This window comes from Curcuma longa, chromosome 3 (assembly GCF_044706935.1).
Source record: "Curcuma longa cultivar G26 ecotype Majalengka, Jawa Barat chromosome 3, ITB_CL_G26_1.1, whole genome shotgun sequence".
Lineage (NCBI taxonomy): Eukaryota > Viridiplantae > Streptophyta > Magnoliopsida > Zingiberales > Zingiberaceae > Curcuma > Curcuma longa.
Genome location: NC_133863.1, coordinates 16,621,855 through 16,646,199, shown reverse-complemented (window position 1 = coordinate 16,646,199; position 24,345 = coordinate 16,621,855). Strand labels below are relative to the sequence as shown.

The following is a 24,345-nucleotide window of genomic DNA, read 5'->3' as shown; positions in this document are numbered from 1 at the left end:
ACATGTAGAGCTAGCACATAACCGAATGAGTAAAGGCATTTTAGATGGTTCAAGTCAAATGAAACATCCATTTGACTTTAATTAGAAATGGAACGTATACCGCTTTGATTTTGCTTAAATGCTTTTTTTAGAAGTTTTAAGCAAGTGATTTGGGTAATAATTTAAAAATATGAAATAAAATTTTAATGGGAGGTATTTTGAAAATAAAATAAAATTTATAAATGTTAATATTAATGTAATCTCCTTATTTTTCTCTTGCTTCATTTCTTTTTAATAACTTTCCTATAGATATTTATTTAGATTTATCTCATTTTTATTTGGAATAAATTTAACTATTGTGAACCAACATCTTCATTTTCATTGGACTCGCCTCCAAGTCTCTCATTATCTTTTGCAAAACATAAATTTTAGTGTAGTTGGATCGCCCGTAGAAGTGGGGATAATCGACCTTATTCAAGATAAAATACTACATATGAAGTTTATCCCTCTTAGAGTCTAAGCGAGTCAGATGCCCTTAGACTTAACAAAATGGAAGGTTTGTGCCTAAGGTTTTTTTTTTTTTTTTTTTTTTTTGCAGAAAAAGGACCTTAGGCACAAGATTATCATCTATAATAGTAAACTCAATGACTCACCTTGCTCATTTCCTTGTGGTATCGCAATTTGATGAGGAACAAAGGGAGTACAGAATGAATTCGCAAATAAAACCCTATAGAAGGATACACGACGATAAGCAAGTCAGCCACCTCTAGCCATGATTTCTTTTCCCAATGATAGAAGATTCTCATACTAGCACTAATCATTCAAATACATAGACAAGTGATTTCTTTTCTTCTTATCAAAATCCTTGGGGCGATCTAGATTGATATGCATTAAGAAAATGATCTAAATATCACAGGCAAATCGCAGATATCGAATAAACAAGACATCTAGAATTAAGGAATCCTCTAAGACAATTACTTGGCAAAAAAGGCAATAATTAGACCTGAAACTGGTAGCTCATCCGATAAGGCGAATTGCACATGAACTGTTGTACAATGACTTCCTCGGAAAATTTCATCAACTAGTGCAGCTGTAAACTCAGGCATCGAAAGGGGAGAGGCTGTGTGGAATAAGACACATGGCTTAAGCTGACTGAGATTCCAAAAAACTTCAAAATATACTCAGAATGAGCTGATGATGCTTGGACAATGATTTTGCAAAACAATTATAGAAGCATGCAAAACTTCAGCAAAGGTCCAAGTCCATTGATCAAAAGAAAAAAACTGCACTTCCGAACAAGCAAATTCAAAATATCTAGACGTGAATGAAGTAATTTAGGTAACGGCGCCGCCTTCATGATGTTGCCAACCATCCTTGCAGCCGATTTCACAACCCATGGCACATATGCTTAGACCAGGCTTAGTGCTCAAAAGCTCCACGGGTGCATCTTTGCCTTCCGAGAAGAACCTTGTTTTCCCTACACCCAACCATCGGAGACCACAAAAGAACGGATGTCTGATCATTCTTGACACATTAGCAGACAATCTGCAGCAGTTGAACAAATCAAGCTTTCTAAGTGATCTTTTGCCTCTGGATCTTTCAGGTGAACCTAATGCAGATAGAGATGCATCACTGACAAAAAAGCAGTTCCTGATACACAGATTACTGATTTCTGTACAAGCTTCTGCAACAGCAACGATAGCTATATCTGATAAGGAAAGGTAAGAAAGATCAAGCGTAACCAGAGTTTTACGGAGAACACTATCACACAGCATCATAACTATGCCCCTATCTGTGATTCTTTTGCAACCTCTAAGATTCAAAGTCTCTATAGGGGAAGTCCCACCACCAAGTGCGGACAAGCCCTCATCACTAATGTCAACCCCACTGAGATTCAATGTTGCCAACTTGCACAATCTTGATATTGAGTTCAATCCTTCGTCTGCAATGTTTCTGCAGCACGAGAGGTCCAACACCTGTAAATTTTCACATAAAGAAAGATACTCTACAATTTCACTGGTTATGTATTTGCCTGATACCAGTCTCACTTCGGTGAGGTTTCCAGTGGGTGCAAAATTGTGAAATGTCAAATCTGACAACAAAACTCCGTTCACAATTTGCAATCTTTTCAGATTCTTGCAAAAACGAAGAATAGAACTGTAGCCTGCATCAGTAATTTTAGCAAACCCTCCCAATCTCAATGATTCAAGCCTTCCACATCCCTCAGCAAGCAAGAGAATACCTACATCATTCACCATTTTAAACTTGGTTAGAGACTTCTTACCCCGTGTGAGAGAGAGACTGATCAACTTTCCAAAAGATCCAAGTAACTCAAAACCTCTGTTAGTCAAGTCATTTTGTATAGAAGACCCTTCCCTAGGATTATCTTCAAGGCATAACTCAACCAAATGGTGAAGATTGCTTGTGATACTAAAGACAAGTCCATCTGTTATTTGGCTTACAACAAGAGTTAATGATCGCAGGGAACAAATCATGGGACCTGAAGAAGGCATACTCACACCGGCTAACCATTCATCTGATCCTCCAACTCCACAGTTGCAAATAAACTGCTTTGCATGCAAATCCGATATAGGCTGCAGCAGCAAAACTTTTAACGTTTGGGGGATGGTCAATTGGAAGGACCAAAGACTACAAAAGTAATCATGAGCAGAATATAATTTTACACTGAAAGACTGCAAAACAAGATATCACAGTTTAGTAACTCGCTTATTGTCGTTATATCAGTAACCTGATTACTATCGATCAGGTAAAAAGTTGAAACTATTAGTTAAATGTTTACCTCCAAGCATAAGCACCTATCAAGCATCTGTCCTACAGACTTATTGTAGGAAGCAGCTGGTTCATCATTCACTTTTTTCATCTCCACTGTGAACATTCTGACACGAAAACAGTGATAGATAGATTAAGCTAGAAAGAGGAAATTAAATGTTAAGAGAACAATATAAATGAAGATTTCATAACTGTGATCTAAGTTTACTTTCTCAATGTTCTCTCTTACAATGCCATGTACGAAAAGGAAGGGAATCACGAGTTAAGACTTTTGAGAAGATGTTCAAAGTATATGAACCTTAATAGAGCATTTGGTTCATGGAATGAAATTAACAAGAAATACTATTAGTTATTATTCGAGAATGGAGTAGAATATAAATATATATGCTGTTTGGTAGGACAATTTGTTTAAGCTTTCATCATCTGAATCCAACTAAACGTTCCTTCAATCGTGATACTCCAACATGTATTGCTTTTTTGAATTAATAAAAATTATTAGTAAATTACATGATCAAGTTTAAAATATGATTCAAATAAATTTAGGTTAATTCAATTCTATTTAATCAATTTTAATTCTAATTAAATTAATTTTGAATTTTAAGCAATTTTAATTCTGATTAAAACTTATTTAATTTACTTAATTTGTGTTAACTAAATGACTTCTAACTTAATTTTAATTAATTCTTATGAATCTAATTACACATAATGAATTTAACTAATTTAAATTCTATTTAATTCAATTAAATTTAAAACCAGATTAAAAAATAAAGCTTAAATATTTAACTAATATTAGTGATTTTTAGATTTAAAATCCAATTTAAAAGTAATTAATTGTAATTAGATTAATTAATTACCAATAAGATTAGACTAATTAATTTAATTGCAATCAAATTTAATTAATTTAAATGATTTAAATTAATCTAACAAGTTCAATCAATCTAATTGAATTTAACTAATTTTAATTATTTAAATTAAATTTATTTATTTCAATTAATCATTTAAAATAGATCTAATTATTCAGAATTAAGAAAATACAAATGAATTAATAAATTATATTTAAATAATTAATCTGATTTAAATAATTAATAATAACTTCTCCCAAATCCTGCCCTGCAGTGTAGCAACAACAAAGACGACATTGCAACTTCACTACTGGTCGTCCACCTCAAGCAGGCTCGAGGAGAAGAAGATAAAGAGAACGTTCCTGATCTTCCTCCTCAAGAATGCTTGAGAAAATACATCAACACTGGTCTATTCTCCTCCAACATCTCCACTTTTGCATGAAACCAAATGTCTCTCTTCCTCTCAAAATGTCAAAAATGTGATCTCCCAAGTGACTCCGATAAATCTGGATCTATCACTTTTCTATTACCAGCTCAATGATCCCACATGACGTCCAAAAACCCTTACTCCCCACCCTATCGCTTGGGAAAGATTTCCTAGTGAAATTGATTGAATCAAGTGATTTTGGCTCCAATCCTTCCCCTATCTCAACTTATTGCATACTAATGAATCTGTAACCATTTTTTCGTGATTAATCTAAATTTTACAAATCTCAAAAGTGAAGGGTGTCTGATTTCTTGCTTGAAATCGGATAGGCCAATGTCAATCCAAATCTAACTTGATCAATCTAAATCAAGATTGGTTGATACAGCCAAACATGATCACAATATAATTTCATGTTAAGGAATGGTTTAGGGATTTTATTTTGAGTTGTTGCACCAGACATGGTAGGGTCATAGATGTAGAAACATAAAGTTGCAAACAACGCCCTTATCTCTTTACACTGTGTTCTTTGTGTTATTCTTATTTTTACTGTTTATTATCACTCAAATTTTAACACATGCATATTTCTAAAATGACATGACAACTTGTCATTTCTAATTTTGACCAACATGGGAAAATTCACTAAACAGGCAACAACAATGAAGCATTTTATATTTTCCAATTGCTACCAAGAAAATCAGCACAAAATGTTAAAAGATTCTAAGTGTGCTGAAATTAAATGAATAAAAAAATAAACAATAAATGAGAAAAAAAAAGAGAAGAGGGAGATCACACCTAAGGAAGAGAAAAAAGAAAAGATGGTTGGAAAATGATCAAAAACCCATGTAGGCCGCTGACATTGCACAAAAAAAGAGAGATGGAAGTCATGTGAGGTGCGAGGCTTGGATAAACGAGTGTTTGGTGGGCTAATGAGGAGAATTAGAGATATTTTCTAATATCAAATGAAGTAGCGACTTATAGGAAAAAAAATTTTCCTTGCAAGGTCTAAAGTCGACCCGTGTCGAGGTTTCTGTCCCAGACCAAAACGATACGGTCTCAGTACTGTATCGTACCGTACCGATATGATTTCAATACTTTTTTATTTATATATACAGTAATTATTAGATAAATATATTTATTATGTATAATTTAAAACTAAATAAATAAATAGAGATCTAGTCTAATAACATAGGAGGATACATATAATTAACCCCACTTAGTGGGATGATAATTATTAAGCTATATGAAATGGGATTGCATATGCAATGGTCGATCTTTGTTATAGTCAACATGATATTCGAGCATGATATTCGACTTGGATGTAGATTTTGAGTGAACAAAATATTTTGATTCTAAGTGAAGTCGATTGGTGCAGTTTTGGTAGTTGATTGGTTATAGGGTTGTTGATTTTCTAGTTGACTTGTAATATATTTTTTAATTTTTTAAATAATTAAAAATTTTAGAATTATTTTACAAAATTTTAAAATTATTTATAAAATTTTAAAATTATTTCAAATATTTTAAATATTTTTTAGAAATTTAATTTATTTTTTATTTACAAAAATAATTTAAGGTTTGATTTTGAATAAATTATTAATACGAAATTAAAATTTTTATTTTTTATATTTTTAATAAAAAATTATTTAAAAAATTTTTATATTATAATTATATTAGCTGATTAATAGTTTATTTAATTAATTATTGATTTATATAATATATAGTTATAATTTATATAGTATTAATTATTAATTAGAAATTATATATAATTTAAATAATACATTTTATTAAAAAAACTTATAATTATAATTTATAAAATTTTATTTTATTTTAATATAATAATTTTAATTAAAATCATTATATTAATTAATGAGATAATTTTATTAGGTTTTAATAAAACCTATTTAAATTACCTCAATCATAGTTGAAAGTTGATTAAAACTTTTAATTTAATTAAAATAAAGTTCTGTTAATGTTAGCACTTAGAGTCAATTATGAGATAATTGACAAGAGAACTTTTATATTATATTTCATTAATAAAAGGCAAAGTTTATGATTATTATTACTTTAGATCAGTGTCAGATGAATAAATATAATAATGTCTTAGGGTAGTAGGTTCTAGTCTAAAACATATCAATTGGTTGAATTGATAGTGGGAGACTGTAGATATATATATAGAACACTACTCTTAACTATTCCTAATCAAGCTTTAATATACAAGGGCAATATTAATACGTTGAGACTATCACATAGGTCAACTAATGACTTAATCTCACAAGTCATGGATATAAGATATCAAGTTGACACATTGATTTATATGAGAAAATATGTACTGAATTGATCCGTCATAAGAATGTTTCATAGATTGTTATATGAGTGTCATAAACATTCTCATAGTGACTATTAGTATAAATTCCCAGACCCGAAAGTCACTATGGTTCCCTACATAAAGAGTTGTGTACTTTAGTATCTACAAACGTCACCTGTAACAAGGTGAACTATAAAGTCGATCACTAGATATGTAATAAATTATGCGGAGAGATGTGAGTGATGTAAATGGGATCTATCCCTTCCATATAATGAAAGTGATATCTGTGGGTCCCTTGATTAAATAAGACTATTAAAATGCATGGTTATGTTCAAATAAGTTAATATGAGATATTGAGCTTATTTGGTTAAGTGAGTCTACTTGGAGATCAAGAAACACAAAGATTAATAAGAGGATGACACGGTCTATACCTCATGGATCAATATAGATATCGAGGATAGAAGGATAAAGTTATATAAGGTAATAAACACAGAAAGGTTAGGTCGGATCTTGATATTCTCATTACTTGGGTAGCAATAATGCATTGTTAGATGTCACTCATTGCTTATGTATCTAAAATGTTATTTTAGAGACATTACCAACATTACGAAAACTTATTGGGTCACACACAAAGAACATGTTGATTTGGAGATGAGTTTATTTTAATTTAACTAAAATATAACGGACCATAAGATTATAGGGTTAAGTCTAATCCGAATTAGACTCATTGAGTTAGACTTAAATGAATCCAACTTTATTGGATTGAATCTAATCCGAATTAGACTCATTGAGTAGATGAATCCAACTTTATTGGATTAAATCTAATTCAAATTATACTCATTGAGTTAGACTCAAATGAATCCAACTATTGAATTATTGGATTGAGTCTAATTAGACTCAATTAGACTCAACCACTAAAGAGAATTAATGTCCATTAATAGAGATTAATAAAGCATTAAAGAAAGGGAGAGCAAAAGGCAAAAACCTTTTGTATTTATTGGATGAGTACAAAAGTAATTTTTTGCAATGCATTTAATGAAGATCACTTCTAGTCTCCTCTTCTTCTCCTCTTGGTCGAACAATCCAAGTTGTTAGCACAATAAAGGTGGTTCTTCTCCGAAGGTTGAATTCGTACGACAAACGGAGGGCGTGTTCGTGTGGATACCGAAGAAGCGCGATCATTCTGATCGTGTTAAGATCTGCCGAATCAAAGTTGCTGCTGGAATTGTTCCGTTCACGCAACAAAGGTGGTAATTCGATCAAACATATATACTGTATTCACATGGATCTCTAGAGGAATCAATTTTTTTACTGCGTTTATTTGTTATTTTTCACATAAGATCCTTACAAGTTCATGTCAGTACCCTGTTCCACACATGCATGACACCTCTGGAGGTGTCCAGCGAGCCCCGTGATGCCTCCGGATGCATCCCGCGAGCCCAACCACACCTCCGGAGTCGTCCCGCAAGCCTGGCGATGACTCCATACTCATTGCACGCTGGCGAGAATCCCTTTGAATGAGTCACGAGGGTCTGACAACACCTCCGTTGGGCCTCAGCGCACCAACACAGGAGGTGTGACTGTGTTGATTTCAGTTTACAGGCGGAACGAGATGTTTCGCCCATATCAGACGAAATAGCTTGAGATTTCATTTCTTGCTTAGAACTGATTAGATTGCTAAAGCAGAATGCTTAAGCTACCTAGGTCATTTTTTAAAAGGTTGTCTATCTCAAAGCACCAAACAACTAGACAAATCGATTCCTTATTGAGATTGCCTATATAGCCTAGGCAGAAAACTTTTAAAATAATGGCTCAAAGGCTTTAACATTCACCAATTGGTGGGAAATAGATTTTCAAGGACAATTCATCAGAATCAAAATAAATTTATGAACCACAAATAACATAAAGTGTAATTTGTATCTTTTTAGTGTTGCTAAGTTAATAGTGCTAAAAATTATTCGAAACATGGAAATTTTTAGGAACATAGATATTTACCTCAATTTGGGGCAACTCTTTCCAATTGCAGTGAATATGTAAGAAGAGAACCTTGTACACCTCAACAGAACAAGTTCTCGGATGCTTTCTTTTGCAAAAACTTCAACTGAAGAATCATCAAGCCATCTGCAGTTGAGAATAAGATTTTGGAGGGATTTATTATCAGTAAGGATTCTTCTAAGAGAACAGTTGGTTGGGGAAATGTCCTGCAACAGACACCAACAGTAAAACTGTAGCATCAACTTTTGAGTTTAACACCATGCAAAGATATGGACTGTACAGAACAGTCAAATCAAGGTGAATTTGAGTATATCAATTCAAATTTAGATTTATTTTCAGTATGGCTTCTGTGTTCCAATTGTCAACCTGGCCTGTTGACTTTAATGAGCCATCTAAAGTTCATCTTAGCACATGGACTTTAGTGACATCTCAATATTATCCGAAACCATCAGACTTCCCTTAGAGCAATTTTGTCTAAATTGACACAGTTTGACTAAAGTTTCTGAGCTAAATTGGGATATTTGAAACTGAGACTCTAGAGAGGTCAAACAAAAATTTCTCAAAGACCCACTGAAGAAGTGATAAGAAAGAAAAGAAAATGGAAAAGGAGAAACAAGAGGGATAGGATGAAAGTCCTATTTTTATAATATAGTATGAAAAAAACTAATAAATAGCATAAAAGTAAATTATAAAAGCAGACAAGTCAGCATAGAAGAGATAAATCTACATTGTTTCTACTTTACCCATAAAAATGGTTTTTATCTGAATGAAGTTGGAAATAGGTGTACAACTACATGAGTGATAAGTAGAAGAATCACAATTATTCATCTCTAACATAAATGATTACCTGTATTAACCATGTTTCAGGGAACAAAAACATGTGAAATAAAATCATAGCTGGAAGGTTGGAGTTCAATATAAAACATTGTTCGACCTGAAAGGCATATCAATTTGGTAAAGAAGAATTTCTATATGTTCAGAAATGAATCAAAGGCTATCGACATGAGCACATTTGGAACTCATATCATCTGTTGCAGTTGTTTCATTTCCTCGTAACTCAGTTATTTGTTTTTTCTTCATACTTTTTCTCTGCAATTTTTTTTCTTGCTTTTATATTTTCTGATTGTTTCGTTTTTTCCCTTTTTGAATTCCTTTAATACCTAGTGAGAAAAATAAAGTTTGAATTATATAAAAAAGACAAATGAGGAGAACACGACGTACATAGGGGATAAACTAAAACCAATCGTTCTAAGCATACCTAAATAGCTTACTGGAACTCCATATTAAACTATCACATGACAGAAAATTTTGTGAACCAATTTATTGGTTTAGTGCGAAAAAAAATCCCATGTTCTTAATATCCTTTTCCAATAAAGGGAAAAGTTCACCTCAATCCCCTGGAAATGAAAAGATTAAAATAACCATTGGCGAGGGAATTCCAAAGCCCCAATTCATACGTTATAGATATTTTTAGAGGTAAAAGGGCTTATTTATGTGAAATGAATTATTGATATGACATGACCTAAGAAGTGTAAAAGAATCATCTACCTATCTCAAAGGATTATTTTCATAGTTCCACATAAAAATGTGTCAACCATAGATATTAAACATGTATTATGTATTATGTAAATGTTTTATCTTAGTTAACAATGTACAATAGGTTAAAAAAAAGTAACATGCATATAACTTAATTTTCAGTAAAAGTGTCCAAGTTAAGATTTACAAGTACTACACCAAGCCACCACTCACCAAGACAAAAAAAACAACATAAAAACCGTTATTATTTGAAAAGGTGCAGACACATGTAACAACTAAGATCTTCATTTGATTTAGTACAAAAAACCAAATGGGTTTAAATGAAAAAAAAAAAAAACTACCAGTTTCAGTTTTTCACTCCACATATGTAAGCTGCATATCACACATATGCAGACCATGTAGACTGCCTGATATTAGACCAACCATATATCCAATGTGGGAGGCAGCCACCTGTGTCTACGGGTGCAGCATTTAGAAAAGGCAAAAAAATGACTAGGATTGAAGGAGCATGAGGTAGTGAGACAAAATTAAACTCTCTTCAATCCAATGACTCAAAATATATGGAAATCAGTAGTAATGTAGTCTTGCATCAAATTCAATGATGAAATAAAATTCATGTAGCCAAACCCAAATGCTTGAGATGAAATTTACGATTTGTGCATTTGTTTTGATTGTAATTATGTATAATGCCTATGAAATAACTCATATATGTACCGTTGAAGAAAATTACTTTCCTGTTTAAATCCAATGCTCCGCCTAGAACATGGAAAACTTGCGCTAGAAACTTGTGCAATGAATCAGAAACTAGAAAACATTGATACCAGTATTTACAAAAGCAAAGAGCATTACAAAAATAATCAATGTTTCGTCCATTAAACTCGATAGCCAGTATTCAGGAGAAGAATTGCTCGAAAACGGTAAAACGACGACAAGATCCTAACTTTAATAAACACTGTTCAAGGGAGGACCGAGTGACTAACGGAGAGATCAAGAGAGGCGAGAAGCGAAATCCTGAGGGAGACCGAGGAGCGGAGGGACTTGCAAACGGGAGCCAGGGAACAGAGAGACTCCAGGTCGAGCCTCGCCGTGATCTCCAGTAGCAGTGCTTGAGGGAGGGCTTCAGAAAGTTGACCGCGGCGGTTTCCATCTATCGCCATCTTCGCCATCGGAGAGAGAGAGAGCGGCGAACGGCGAGGTGATTAGGTCCACCGCGGCACTCCTCGCAGCGGCCGGACTCGGCCGTCTGCGTAATTGACATCCAAACCCCTGAAACTTTATTATTTATGTCGGTTCTAAACTTTTCAACACAAAATATTTCAACCATTAATTAACTCTAAATAAAACATTTTAAAAAATTAAAAATACCTATCACATATGTTAAAAAACATGAAAAAAAAATATAAATTCATAATTGATTGTTGGTACAATGGAAGCAGTTTGGGATCTTTAAAGAGGAGGGATGAATAGCGACTTATAAACATAAATAATTTATTTTTCTTACTAACTAATTAGTAAGGATACACATATTAATTAGAAATTAAACATAACAAAAAATAAGAAATACAAAATTTACTTAGTTTGCAACTAGCAGGTTGCTAGTTTAACACTATGAACAGTTCTACTAAGATCTCCTTCGAAACTAACCTAGAGTCAAAGAAACCTCTTACACGGTTGAGCAAAAACTATAAAGAAAAGAAAATAATAAAATCGAGTGTGTGTCTTTCTTCATCGATCTTCAATCTATTTATAATTTTTTTTATCTAACCATTGTACCGACGTGGCATCTTCGGATGCCTAAAGCTTCTTACTCTGCAATGGTCTACTAACGGCTCTAGATGATTCCTTGTAATCTGAGCGCATGGAAACGATCCGAGCCTCTGGATTTTGTTGACATGGACTTCATCCTAATCTTTCTTAGTAACGGTTGCGCTGACCTAGATTAGGTATTTAGCCATTTGGAATTGATCTAGGTGCTTGGAACAGCTCGAGGTGCTTGAAATAATCAACCTTTTCCTCCTCTGTTCTACCTCAGTCACTTTGGACAGTATTCCTTTTGATTTTTCATTCCTCGGATACACGGAGTCCTTCCGCCTCACTCTCATACGTTCTTCTCAATCTGCTTGAATACTCTTCCACAACTCCTCATACCTTTATGCATCGAGCTCGTCAACTCCTTTTCCATGTCATCCTTCTTACTCGTTTGTGTCTTCTGCTAAGGTTCACGCAGTTGGTATATGTGGATTCTCCTTAGTCCTTGTATACTTAGACAACATCAAACATAACAATGACCTAATTTAAACTTATTTGACAATACATCAAAATACCATCGAGGTACTAACAATCTCCGCTTTTTTATGTTCATCGAACCAAATTTAAGTTAGGGTTAAATTAAGAAAATAAGTACATAAAGCATAATGATAACTTTTAAAAAATTCTAACTCCCCTGTATGTATATCTAATTTTCTTTTTTTTTCTTCCTTTTGACAACAACAAAAACTAGGATTATATACAAAATTCAGTAATTACTATTTGAACTATAGAAAAATCTCAAATTTTTACCAAATAGAGTGCACAATATTTTTATCATGGAAAATTTATTTGCACTGAAAATTCATTCCCCTTAATTTTTTAACTTCAATACACATGATTGTCTTTGAATAATTATTTAAAAAATATTAAATTGTCAAAGAATTCTGAAATTTTAGGTGCTAACAGAGAACATTGTATATTATCATAGAAAAATAATTTTCATACAGAATAAAAAAATCTTTTTGTATCGAGTCAACCATATTTTTTAAAAATATTACTTTCTATGATTGATTATCCTATAAATTTTTTAAGTAGTTAAAATTGATTTTGGAATCTAAAATAAATTTAAACTACTAGATTTATCAAATATTTTTTTAAAATAAATAATTTTAATACTTTTCTAATTTGCCCCTTGATATTTTTATAATTATATTTTGATCCTCCATATCTTAATCCTTGTTAAAATTTTGTTCTTTGGTTCTTTAACATTATATTCAGATTATGTTAACCAATGGAAAATTTTTCTAATTCTATTTTTTGAGTTTCTATTTGTTCCCTTAATTTTGAAGTTTCATCTTTAACCTTTTGAAGTTCATCCTTAGAACATGAATTTTCCATTCTATTTTCTAATTACTTTCTAATTTATTTTAATTCCATATATTTATTTCTAATCTTACATAATAATCTAGATAAAATTATAATAGCATCATAGAGTTGATTTGAGGGTAGTTCTCTTACCTCACTTACTGGTCGGATTTTTCTATCGAGGTTTCTCTTGCACTATTACTTTCTGATCCAGCGAGAATAATTCGTATTGACCCGGATGATAAGTAAGATCCGGAGAAAATCGCTGGCAATGACGTGGACCATGTTGATGCAGTCTGACCCGGTCAAACTTGAGTCTGGTCAGACTTGGATTTGTTTTGTTGTTTGACAAGTAAAGTCGGATCAAATACGATTTAAGTTTAGTTTTACCGGTTAGTTGGGCGAGTCAAAATTTACCCGGACTAGCCAATTCATCAAGTTGATCAACACTGATTAATCGTGCATGCATGATAGGAAGTGCTTAAGCATGCATGAGACAAAGTAATCGTGCATGCATGATAGGAAGTGCTTAAGCATGCATGGGACAAAGTAATCGTGCATGCATGATAGGAAGTGCTTAAGCATGCATGGGACAAAGTAATCGTGCATGCATGATGGGAAGTGCTTACGATTAATGAAATCTTTGCTTCTGCTGATCGACCACATGGTCGATCAGCTGAGCTCGATGACCACGTGGTCGATCAGCTTAGTCTGATCGACCAGTGGTCGACCAGTTGTGCCTGATCGACCACTTGGTCGATCAGCTAGCTCTGATCGACCATGTGGTCGATCAGCTAGCCGTGATCGACCATGTGGTCGATCAGGCCCGATCGTTCGCCGGGAGATCCTGCTCTTGGCCGGGGAAATCTTACCCGGGAAAACAGGATCTTGGCCGGGAAAGTATTTAGCTTACCCAGGAAGAAGCTTATCTTAGTCTAGAGTAGGTTGGCCGGGAAAAAGAGAAGTGAAGAAGAGAAGATCGGGAGAAGCCGAGAGAAGTGGAGACGACCAAACCGAAGAATAGCCTTGAGAATGTTCCGAGTAAGAAGGTTACCCGGGAAAATAGTATCATGGCCGGGAAAGTATAAGTTTACCCGGGAAGAAGGGTAGCTTGGCCGGGCAAAGTGAAGAAGAGAGAAATGAGGCCGGGAGAAGCAAGCCGAAAGAAGCTTGGCCGGGAGAAACAAAGCTGAAAGAAGTGAGGCCGGGAGAAAGATTTAATTGACCGAGAGACATAGAGTCGGGAGTAGTTTATCCTGATTTGGCCGGGAGATGGTTATCCTAGCCTGGCCATGATTGAACGGATCATGTCAAGTGTGTCCCAGGTTTAGAGAAGGTTGCCGGGGAGAAGAGACCTTAGCCGGGAGAAGATTACCCTTAGCCGAGAGAAATAAAGCCGGGAGAAGTGGGTAAAGAAAGCCGGAGAAGTGGTAATGCTGATCGACCACATGGTCGATCAACTGAGCTTGATCGACCACGTGGTCGATTAGCTTAGTCTGATCGACCACATGGTCGATCAGCCATAGGTGATCGACCATGTGGTCGATCACCTGTTACTCCCCAACTCTTCCCTGATTGATTGTTGAGTGCATTCCGAAGTTCTGGGAAGTCTGTCTTGACTGGAAACTTGGTACTTATGAGAGAATGGAGAGAGCTTTGGTAGCTCGTCTCCAGATTGGTCTAGAAGAAGCCTTGGTGGCTTAAGACCGAGATGGCCGGGAATTTGGTGTTCGTAGGCGGATGAAGAGAGTTTTGGTAGCTCGTCTTCGAAGTGGTCCAGAAGGAGTCTAGGTGACTCAGGACCGGGGAGCTTAGTGCTCGTGGGAGAATGGAGAGAGCTTTTGTAGCTCGTCTCCGAGATGGTCCAGGAGGAGCCTTGGTGGCTCAGGACCGAATTGGCCGGGAGCTTGGTGCGAATGGCCGAGATGGTCCGAGAGAGCTTTGGTAGCTCAGCTCGGGACCGTGAGCTTTGGTAGCTCGATTTCAGGGAGCCTTGGTGGCTCGGAGCCTGAGTGGCCGGGAGCTTGGTGCGAATGGCCGGATGGTCCGGGAGAGCTTTGGTAGCTCGGCTCGGGACCGTGAGCTTTGGTAGCTCGATCTCAGGAGGAGGGCCTTGGTGGCTCGGTCTCCTGATTCCTCAAGAGGAGGGCCTTGGTGGCTCGGTCTCTTGATTCCAGGAGGAGGGTCTTGGCGGCCCGGTCTCCTGTTGGTCCGAGAGAGCTTTGGTAGCTCTGCTCGTGACATGGACTTTAATGCTTAATCCATCCTTATACTATGTCCTTGTTATAGAATGTTTTTAATGCATCTTTTGAGTGTGCAGATATACAGGACAGGTTAAGGAGGAAAATTCAAATGGATGGTGAGAGTTCCAAGGCGGGCTTTTGAGCTGTCTCTTCTGCAGGGGGAGTTCTGTGACAACGGACGGCAGCTGGTGTCAGAATAGTGCAGGGATCCGTTGGGCACAAGAACCAAGCAGAGGCTATAAGAGAAGCGAGAAGCAGCGCTGAGGAACAAGAGGAGAGAGGCTCACGCATCTACTGTTGATCATCCTAGAGAGCTCACAAGCGACATTGCTGATCCTGCGAGAGCTTGATCGTGAATCAAAGAAGAGGAAACAAGAGCAACGTCCTGTGTTTGGAGGAACAGGCTTGTGCTGCTAGCTGTTCTTGTTGGCTCTGTCTAGAGCAATGTCTTGTGTTTGGAGGAACAGGCTGAGCAGCAAGCGGTTCTTGTTGTCTCTGTTGTCCGATCTTTGATTCATTGTATTCTCCTTGTCTTGAGCTTATCTTTGTATCATTTGAGACAATCTGTGGAGAGGTTCCTCCACCGAGAAGGAGAAGATTATAGCCGATATTTATCGGAGTCTGATCTGCTGAAAGATCGAGGAATCGTCCACCTTACGGACACGCCGAAGAGTAGGAGCAAGTTATCTCCGAACCTCGTAAATACCTGTGTCAAGTGTGTTGATCTTCGTCTTCCTCTGATCAAGTTATTGTTTCCGCTGCGTTAAACGAAGACGAAGGAAGAAAAGGCGAAAAGTGTGGACGGCTATTCACACCCCCCCTCTCTAGCCGGTGTCTAAAAGATCTAACAGACCAAGGGTAAAGAAAGCCCGATCTCTTGAGGCCATAAGGAAGGGAAGGAAAGACCGACCTCTCTAAGGGGATAACCAGCTCCTCAATACCAGATATGAGGTATCCCTAGCCTTCCTCCAAAAATATCCAGAAACCTCTCCTCCTCTTGACTTCAATATGCACGCCCTAAGCAAACAACCGACCTCGCAAACCGCCAACCTCATTGAGAAGTCGGCGCATACCTTGATACTTAACACGACCTCTTCACAACTTCAATCTATAGCCGACCTCATTAGGAGACCGGATCTCTTCATAAACTCTTCCAACCGAGCTCAACCTCTCACTATAATCCATGGCCTACCTCATTATAAGGTCGGCATAGGATTAAAGATACAAACCGAACTTTCCCTAACCTCAGTGTCTATAACTCAAGTCTCTACAATATCATAGGCGTCAAGATGACCTCAGTATAAGAATGTCACGGTCCGTGATACTTAGAACGAAGATATGTAGGCTCCGTCCCCTTGCAACGAGCCCAGCAAAATACTGGTATCGTATACCGACCTCATGACTTAGTCCCGGTATCATATACCGATCTCATGACTTGGTCCCGGTATCATATACTGACCTCATGACCTGGTCCCGGTATCATATACCGATCTTATTACTTGGTCCTGGTATCATATACCGACCTCATGACCTGGTCTCGGTATCATATACCGATCTCATGACTTGGTCCCGGTATCATATACCGACCTCATGACTTGGTCCCGATATCATATACCGACCTCATGACCTGGTCCTAGTATCGTATACCGACCTTATGACTTGGTCCTGACATCACATGCCGACCTCATGACTTGGTCCCGGCATCATATGCCGACCTCATGACTTGGTCCCGGCATCACATGTCGACCTCATGACCTGGTCCCGGCATCACATGCCTACCTCATGACCTGGTCCCAACATCACTTCCTTCAGCTATGACGCACACAAAGAGATCAGAGCATGCCTAGCTCAGCTCATCAGTCCGTCTAAGCTTACTGTATACCTGCACATCTCGGCCACACATACAAAGCAGCCATTATCGACCTCAAGTATCTAGACAGATGTCAATAGATCATCACACTGACCTTTTCGTTAAGCCAGCAGCTTATCTACAAGAATTAGGATAGAGACCAAGTACTCCCGCTTGGTCTCGCACAATCCTAACCGTCAAGAAAAGATAACTTACGTTGCTAAAACCATCAGATGTTCAGAATCTGTCATAAGATCGATCCACTGATCTCGCTTTCACATCCAATCACAAACCAGGAGATCCAAAGATATCGCTCCGGCTATTCCTATATAAACCCCACATGTATGACAATGAACTATCTTGAATTCTCTCTACACGTTTCTACCTCTCTTTCCTGACTTGAGCGTCAGAGTGGCCACGCCGGGATTCCCCGGTGCCTAGCTAATTCGTGCGTTTAGTGTTCATCTTTTCAGACCCTTATCATCAACATGGAACCGCAGGTTGACGCAACATTACACTGTCTAGTGGCGTGACTATCATCAGCAGGAGCCGGAACACTTTCATTGCTGGATGTTAAGCTTTCTAACTCTTCTTCTTGATGGATTATCATCAGGGCAAGTCCCGCTATTTGTTCTGACTCTGAATCTTCTGAGAAGTTATCCCAAGTTTCTTTTAGATTCTTATGTTTGGGTTTTATTTTTTATATCCTTTTTTAGTCATCTTCTTAAGTTTAGGGGTAGTTGTCCTTGATGTGACTTTCTTCATCACATTTGAAGTATCTTACTCTTCTTTTCTTTCTCAACAGTCTTGAGGTCTATTTCTTATCAAACTTGTTAGTTTTTTTTAAAAAAATTATTTTTTCTTACTAGATAGGCTTTTTCATCTATCTCCAAGGATGTGTCTGACCCTTAGTCGCCTTTCTTAGCTTGTAGAGCGATATTGTTGTTTGGCTTTTCTATGTTTTTAAATCTTGCACATCGAGATTCATATAATTCTAAGGTCGAAAATAATTCTTCTAAAGTGCTTACCTTCAAGTTCTTCAAGATGTAATATGAATCCACTTTTGATATCCGCTCTTAGGTTATTAGAAATGCATTCAATGCATATCTGAAAGTATCTTGATTTGTAACTATCTGTCCAAAGTTGTTGAGACCAGTGATTATCTCTTTTAGCTTTGCATGTAGTTGCGCCGCTGTTTCTCCCTTCTCCAATCAGAAATGAGTCAGTTGATTCCTCAGCAAATCCCTTCTGGCTAGCTTTATTTCTAAGGTCCCCTCATGAAGTTCTAGAAATTTTTTCCCAGAGATATTTGGCTGAGTCATAGTAGCCTATCCAGTTAAGCTCCTGTATTGGTAACAATTAAGAAGCTGGAACTCTGCCTTACTATTAGAAATGAACTCGTCTCGTTGCTTTTTGGTCTATCATTGTTCATCGATTTCTTCTCCATCCTCGTTCCCGGGCACTTCGAAATCATGTTTAATATAAATTATTATTTTAAAATCTATTTTGAAAAATACCTCAATTTTCTTTTTCCAGATTGTGAATTCGTCCTCGAACTTCGATGGGTGGATGTTTGATTTGGTCATTCTTCTCGATCTAGTTGTTGAGTTGGTGATTAGTCTTTCTGACGGTCTCACTCTAATACCAATTGTTGGTGCAACAAAAATAGTTTGGGATCTTTAGAGAGGAGGGATGAATAGCGACCTGCAGAAATAAATAATCTATTTTTTTTACTAACTAACTAACCAGGACACATAAATTAATTAGAAATTAGACCTAACATAAAAGTAAGAGACATAAAATTTACTTGGTTTGCAACTAGTAGGTTGCTAGTCCAAGATTATGAGCAACTCTACTAAGATCTCCTTCTTCAAAAATGACTTGAAGGCGAAGAAACCTTTTACAACTGTTGAGCAAAAACTATAAAGAACAAAAGATAATAAAATTGAGCGTGTGTCTTTCTTCTTCGAGTTTTAGTCTATTTATATCTTTTTCTTCGATCTGACTGTTGTGTTGACTAGCATCTTTGGGCACTTGGAAGCCTTTCGGACACCTTGTTGAACCCAATCCACTATGGCAATAGTCTGCTAATGGCTCTAGATGATTTCTTACAATCTGGGGGCTTGAAAACGATCCGAGTGCTTGGATTTGTTAACGTGGACTCCATCCTAATCTGTTTCGGTAACAGTCAGGTTGACCTGGACTGGGTATTTGAGAACTTGGAACTGATCTGGGTGCCTAGTGTCTAGGCACCTAGAATAGCTCCAGGCACTTGAAATGGTCAACCTTGGATTGACCATTTCCTCTTTCATTTTTCTTTGGTCATCTTGCGCGGTATTCCTTCTGGCTTCTCATCCCTATGATGCACAGAGCCCTTCTGGCTTACTCTCGTGTTTCTTTTTCACTTCGCCGGAGTACTCTTCCATAAGTATAAGTTATACCCATGGAAAATGGGTTGTGGATAATTATCTAGTCATTATTTGTGACGGTTTTTAGTTCTGTCACTAAAACCTATAGTGACACAATGAAATTCATAGGTATAATTCGAGGCATTTTCTGACGTTAATGGATACTGTCACTATATGTTACACCCACGGTAAAAAAATCATAGGTAAAGGCATCACTACAAGAAAAACAGTCATAGACATTGTTTTCCACCGATGTCTATGAGAAAATCGACCGCTGTCTATGAAGGCGCTGTAAAAGGTCTAACATTTTAGACATCGGTTTGTAACCGGTGTAGTATCAATTAACAACATCGGTTTTCGAATCGGTTATTTACCGATGTAGTATCACTTAACGACAACGCTTCCAAACCGATATCATTGATGCTAAAACTGTTGTAATAAAACTTAACGACAACGCTTCCAAACCGATGTCATTGAATGCTAAAACTATTGTAATAACACTTAATGACAACGCTTCCAAACCGATGTCATTGATGCTAAAACTGTTGTAATAACATTATTTTGTTAATGTTGTTTGTAAACCGATGTCATTGACATCAACCAAAAGTACCAATAGTACAAAATTATCATAATATTATAAATTCACCCAACAAATCACAAATAGAAAAGCACCAATGTATTTAATCACCTCAATATTTACAAATAATCAAAAGTAACTAACACAAATATTCTTCTTGCAATATATTACATATTCCATGAAAAAAACTAATAGAGATACACATCAAGTCAATATCCACAAATTACATTACATGAAAATGTATGCATCCTCCATGCAAGGAAAGTCATCCATTGTAGGATCGTGTACCCATGCGTTGCAAACGACCTGTGGGGGTGAATAGCGTGTATCGCTTTTTCTAAAATCGTTCGACATGAATAGAGGAAGAATCAAAATTAACACTAAAGTATGCAGAAAATGGACACGTTAGATTCCATGATTATGACTCACATGGTTAGAATACCAAGGCCTAAAATGTTAGGCGCAGATTATAACTATTCGCAAGACATGCAAAGTAGTTAATCCATATAAACAATAATAGACAATTAAAACAAAAGACAGTAATTAAAACAAACACTTGTTGTCGATCTGGAAGTCCGAGCGCTGCGCACACCTCCTGGATCTTCCCCGGTTGCAAGCGTCTGGCCTTGTTCGCGTTCGGTAGCAGCCTTTGTCGGAAAGACGGATGTATGAGTTAATTTCTGGCTGCTGCTCGAAGGCTTCTTTTATAGCCCGCCTGAGTCGACTCAGATCTTTATCTGGGTCGACTCCAGATGATGTGGCAGATAAAGTTCTATCGCCTTCACCCGCTATCCTCTCTAAGTCGACTCGACTTGCCTTCTGGGTCGACTCCAGCTTGCGTGGCGTCAACGGCGATAAGTCTTGACTCTGCGTCAGTCTGAGTCGACTCAAAACCCGATCTGAGTCGACTCCAGTGCCGAGTCGACTCAAAACCCGATCTGAGTTGACTCAACTCCGGTTTGACCAAAGTTGACTTTGGGCTTGACTTTGAGTTGACTTTACTTGCTTCACCTCTGCTTTTCCCTCTTGCTTCCAGCTCCTGGTTCCTGCAAGACAAGCATACAAGCAAGCAAATACAACAACCTAAAGTCTTACCTAGTGGGTCTAACTTCAGATTTCTCCTGAAATCTTGGGTTAGCCTAACCCACTCCATTCTGGAGAATTCATGCCAACCAAGTCCTCCAGACTTGTTGGACTTGTGCTCGGCTCTGTCCTAGCCCCCTAGGATTTTTGCTGCGGTTCGGTTCTCTCTAACCAACCCAGACTTCTGCTGCGACTCGGTCACCTAGACTAACCCAGACTTCTGCTGCGACTCGGTCACCTAGACCAGCCCAGACTTCTGCTGCGACTCGGTCACCTAGACCAGCCCAGACTTCACCTGGTGCACTCAGGACTCTGCCAAGACTTCCGCCTGATTCTCCAAATCAGGACTTCCCTTTGCCTAGCCTACAACTAGGACTTTCCCTTGCCCAGCTTCACTCACCAGGACTTCCTTGCCCAATCGTCCAGATCAGGACTTCCACTACCTAGTCTAACCGACTAGGTCTTCTTGCTCACTTCCACACATCCAAACATCAGGTCCTGTTTTGATCAACCCTTGGTCAAACTGACCAGACTTAGGTGTATTGTCAAACATCGAAACACTAGGCAAGATCTTAGTGCATCTTGCACCAACAATCTCCCCCTTTTTTATGTTTGATAATTTCTTAAGTTAATATCGGTCAGGGTTTAATTATCTGGGAGAATTCTATATTATTAACTTAAGGTCCCTTCTCCCCCTTTTCATACATCAAAAAGATTTAATATTTTAAGTTCACTCTCTCTTTGCACCAACAATAATGGTAATGTCTATGGTCACGTCTAAGTCTTGATAATTCTTGAAAGATCATAGTAGATTGTAAAATTATTTTTCAGGGTGATTTTCAAATAAGTTTGGAAACATAAATTTTGTATTAGATTTTTAAAACAGTTTTCAAACTTAAGTTTTGAAAGATTTGTTCAAAATAGTTTTTCAAAAGAATTTTAATTTTCAAAACCCAGTTTTTGTAAGATATATAATTTTGATTTTTTAAAATAGATTTTGAAGATATTTTTTAAATTAGGTATTTTTGAAAAATATATATTTTCAAAAGTGTTTTGCAAGATAGGTTTTTTTTTAAAAAAATTAGTTATTATTCTTTTAAGTCCGAATCTCCCCCTTAACCAAACACATCCTCAGGGCTCTTTGTTGACCACAAAACAATCTCCCTCTGTGTTTAAGAGTTTGACTCAAATTCAAAGAATAATGGATAATAATTTTTGAAATAATTTTTAAAAGTATTTTTAAAATAGATAGTTTTTGAAAAACTATTTACTATTCTTTTTCAAGGTATTTTCAAATAATTTTGTAAGAGTTTTTAAAATAGGTAGATTTTTGAAAATTAATAATTATCTTTTTAATTCAGAGTCTCCCCCTGAATCAGACACGTCATTAGGATTCTTTGTTAACCACAAAGCAGCTTCCCTGTGTGTCTTAAAGTTCACTACAACAAAAATGACTTTCCGCAGCGCGCAAATATGCTATCCGCAGCGCGCATTGCACGCTGCACAGTTGCAAGCTGTTAAAAGTCATTAGGCATCAACAGCGTGCATTGCGCGCTGCGGAAGCTCACATTCGCAGCGCGCAATGCACGCCGCGGATGATCGCATCCGCAGCGCGCAATGCGCACCGTGGATGTGAGCTTCCGCAGTGTGCAATGCGCGCCGCGGATGAGAGCTTCCGCAGCGCGCAATGCATGCTGCGGATGTGATCAATCGCAGCGCAGTGTACGCTGTGGATGAAATAAAATAATTAAATCATTCAAATCACAATTATATATTCAAAACTCAAATAATTAATAACATAAATATCACACACAAATACCATATAAAATTACACATTTATAATCCAACAATTATATATAACATTCACATTTTTTTCACCCATGAAAATAATTTGTTCCTAAATCTTATCCCTTTTCTTTAGGGTACATCAAAATAGTGTTGTTTACAAAAGTATTAGTCCACATCTTTTACCAGTAGCAACAAGCAAGAAAGAGTCATTTACATAAGATATCACTTGGGCATCATATCTGGAGAAGCAATTAACTTGTCGAAATCCATAAATCCACCTTCCTCGACAGTGCTTGATCGAGAGAACCCGTATCCTTGTTCTTGTCCATTAAGCTTGTACTCGATAGTGAATTCTACGTGGTAGAACTTCTAATAGCTAAAAGTTGGTTAAGCTTTTCAATAGCCTCCATCTTCCCATGCTGAAAACAAAGTAACTCATAAATAAACATATAAATGAGAAATGACAGATTTAACCCAGAATAAAATACCTGCCCAAGAAGAAATGAACAAAAAGCTTCATGTTGTACAGCATCAGTGGTAAATTTGTCAGCGTGATCATCAGACTTGGACTCAATTGCACCATAACTCCAGCCAGATGCAAAAGCAGTCATTCCTTCGGAAAGGTTCAATACAGATTCATTTTTGTCAAAAATAGCTCCAAATGAAACCCTTATATCGAGTGGTGCACGTTGAACTTTGATATGGGTGTCTATTTTTGGTGCTTGTGACATCATTGCAGGTAAAGAAGATAAGATTCTCTGTCTACGTGGCAAGGAGGATAACAATCGATCAAGAAAAGAGTCACCATGGCAGCAAGGTGTAAGAAGATCAATGGTGCGGTCAATAAGCAGAAAACCAGCTGATCTTTTATTACGTCGTCCAACATCATATAAACTTGACATGTCCATTATCATCTTGCCAACTATTTTTGATGTATCTCCTAAAGAAAATATTTCCATCTTCAAATCCATCTGAACATGTTGGAAAACAGACATGAAGCAGCTAATCTCCATTAAATAATAGCCAAAAGAAAACTAGATAAATGAAAAAAAACTATGTCAAATCAAATGCACATAATTATAAGCATATCAATGACAAAAAATCAACCTTTTCTACAAGATGATAGAGGAAATTAGCCGTGAGTGTTGCACCAGGAGGAACATCATCACCATCAGAAGATGATCCAGTCGAAAGAGATGGAAGTCCAGGACTAATAGAATTTTCAGAGTTAGTCGACAAGCATGCTTCTGCAACTGTTCCTTCCGAAGGCAAAATGAAGAGTCGTGGGGAGAGAGGACAAAAGATCATTGGGAAGTGATGTTTCATATTCATGAAAAGCATCAGGTCCAAGGGGTGAATCAACATGTACTGAATGAGCGATCTGAAAGTAAAAAAGCAGCAACAATAGCAAA

At 36.9% G+C, this 24,345-nt stretch overlaps 1 protein-coding gene across 1 annotated transcript; it reads right to left on the bottom strand.

The window, feature by feature from the left end:
* Positions 1 to 1,223: 1,223 nt before the first annotated feature.
* LOC141824836 (F-box protein At-B) lies at positions 1,224 to 11,104 on the bottom strand. Its single transcript, XM_074712168.1, has 4 exons — positions 10,852 to 11,104; positions 8,336 to 8,541; positions 2,780 to 2,876; positions 1,224 to 2,672 (listed from the first exon to the last, which is right to left on the bottom strand). The coding sequence occupies exons 1-4, from the start codon at positions 11,035 to 11,037 to the stop codon at positions 1,314 to 1,316; spliced, it is 1,848 nt and encodes a 615-aa protein (XP_074568269.1). The 5' UTR covers positions 11,038 to 11,104; the 3' UTR covers positions 1,224 to 1,313.
* Positions 11,105 to 24,345: the final 13,241 nt, after the last annotated feature.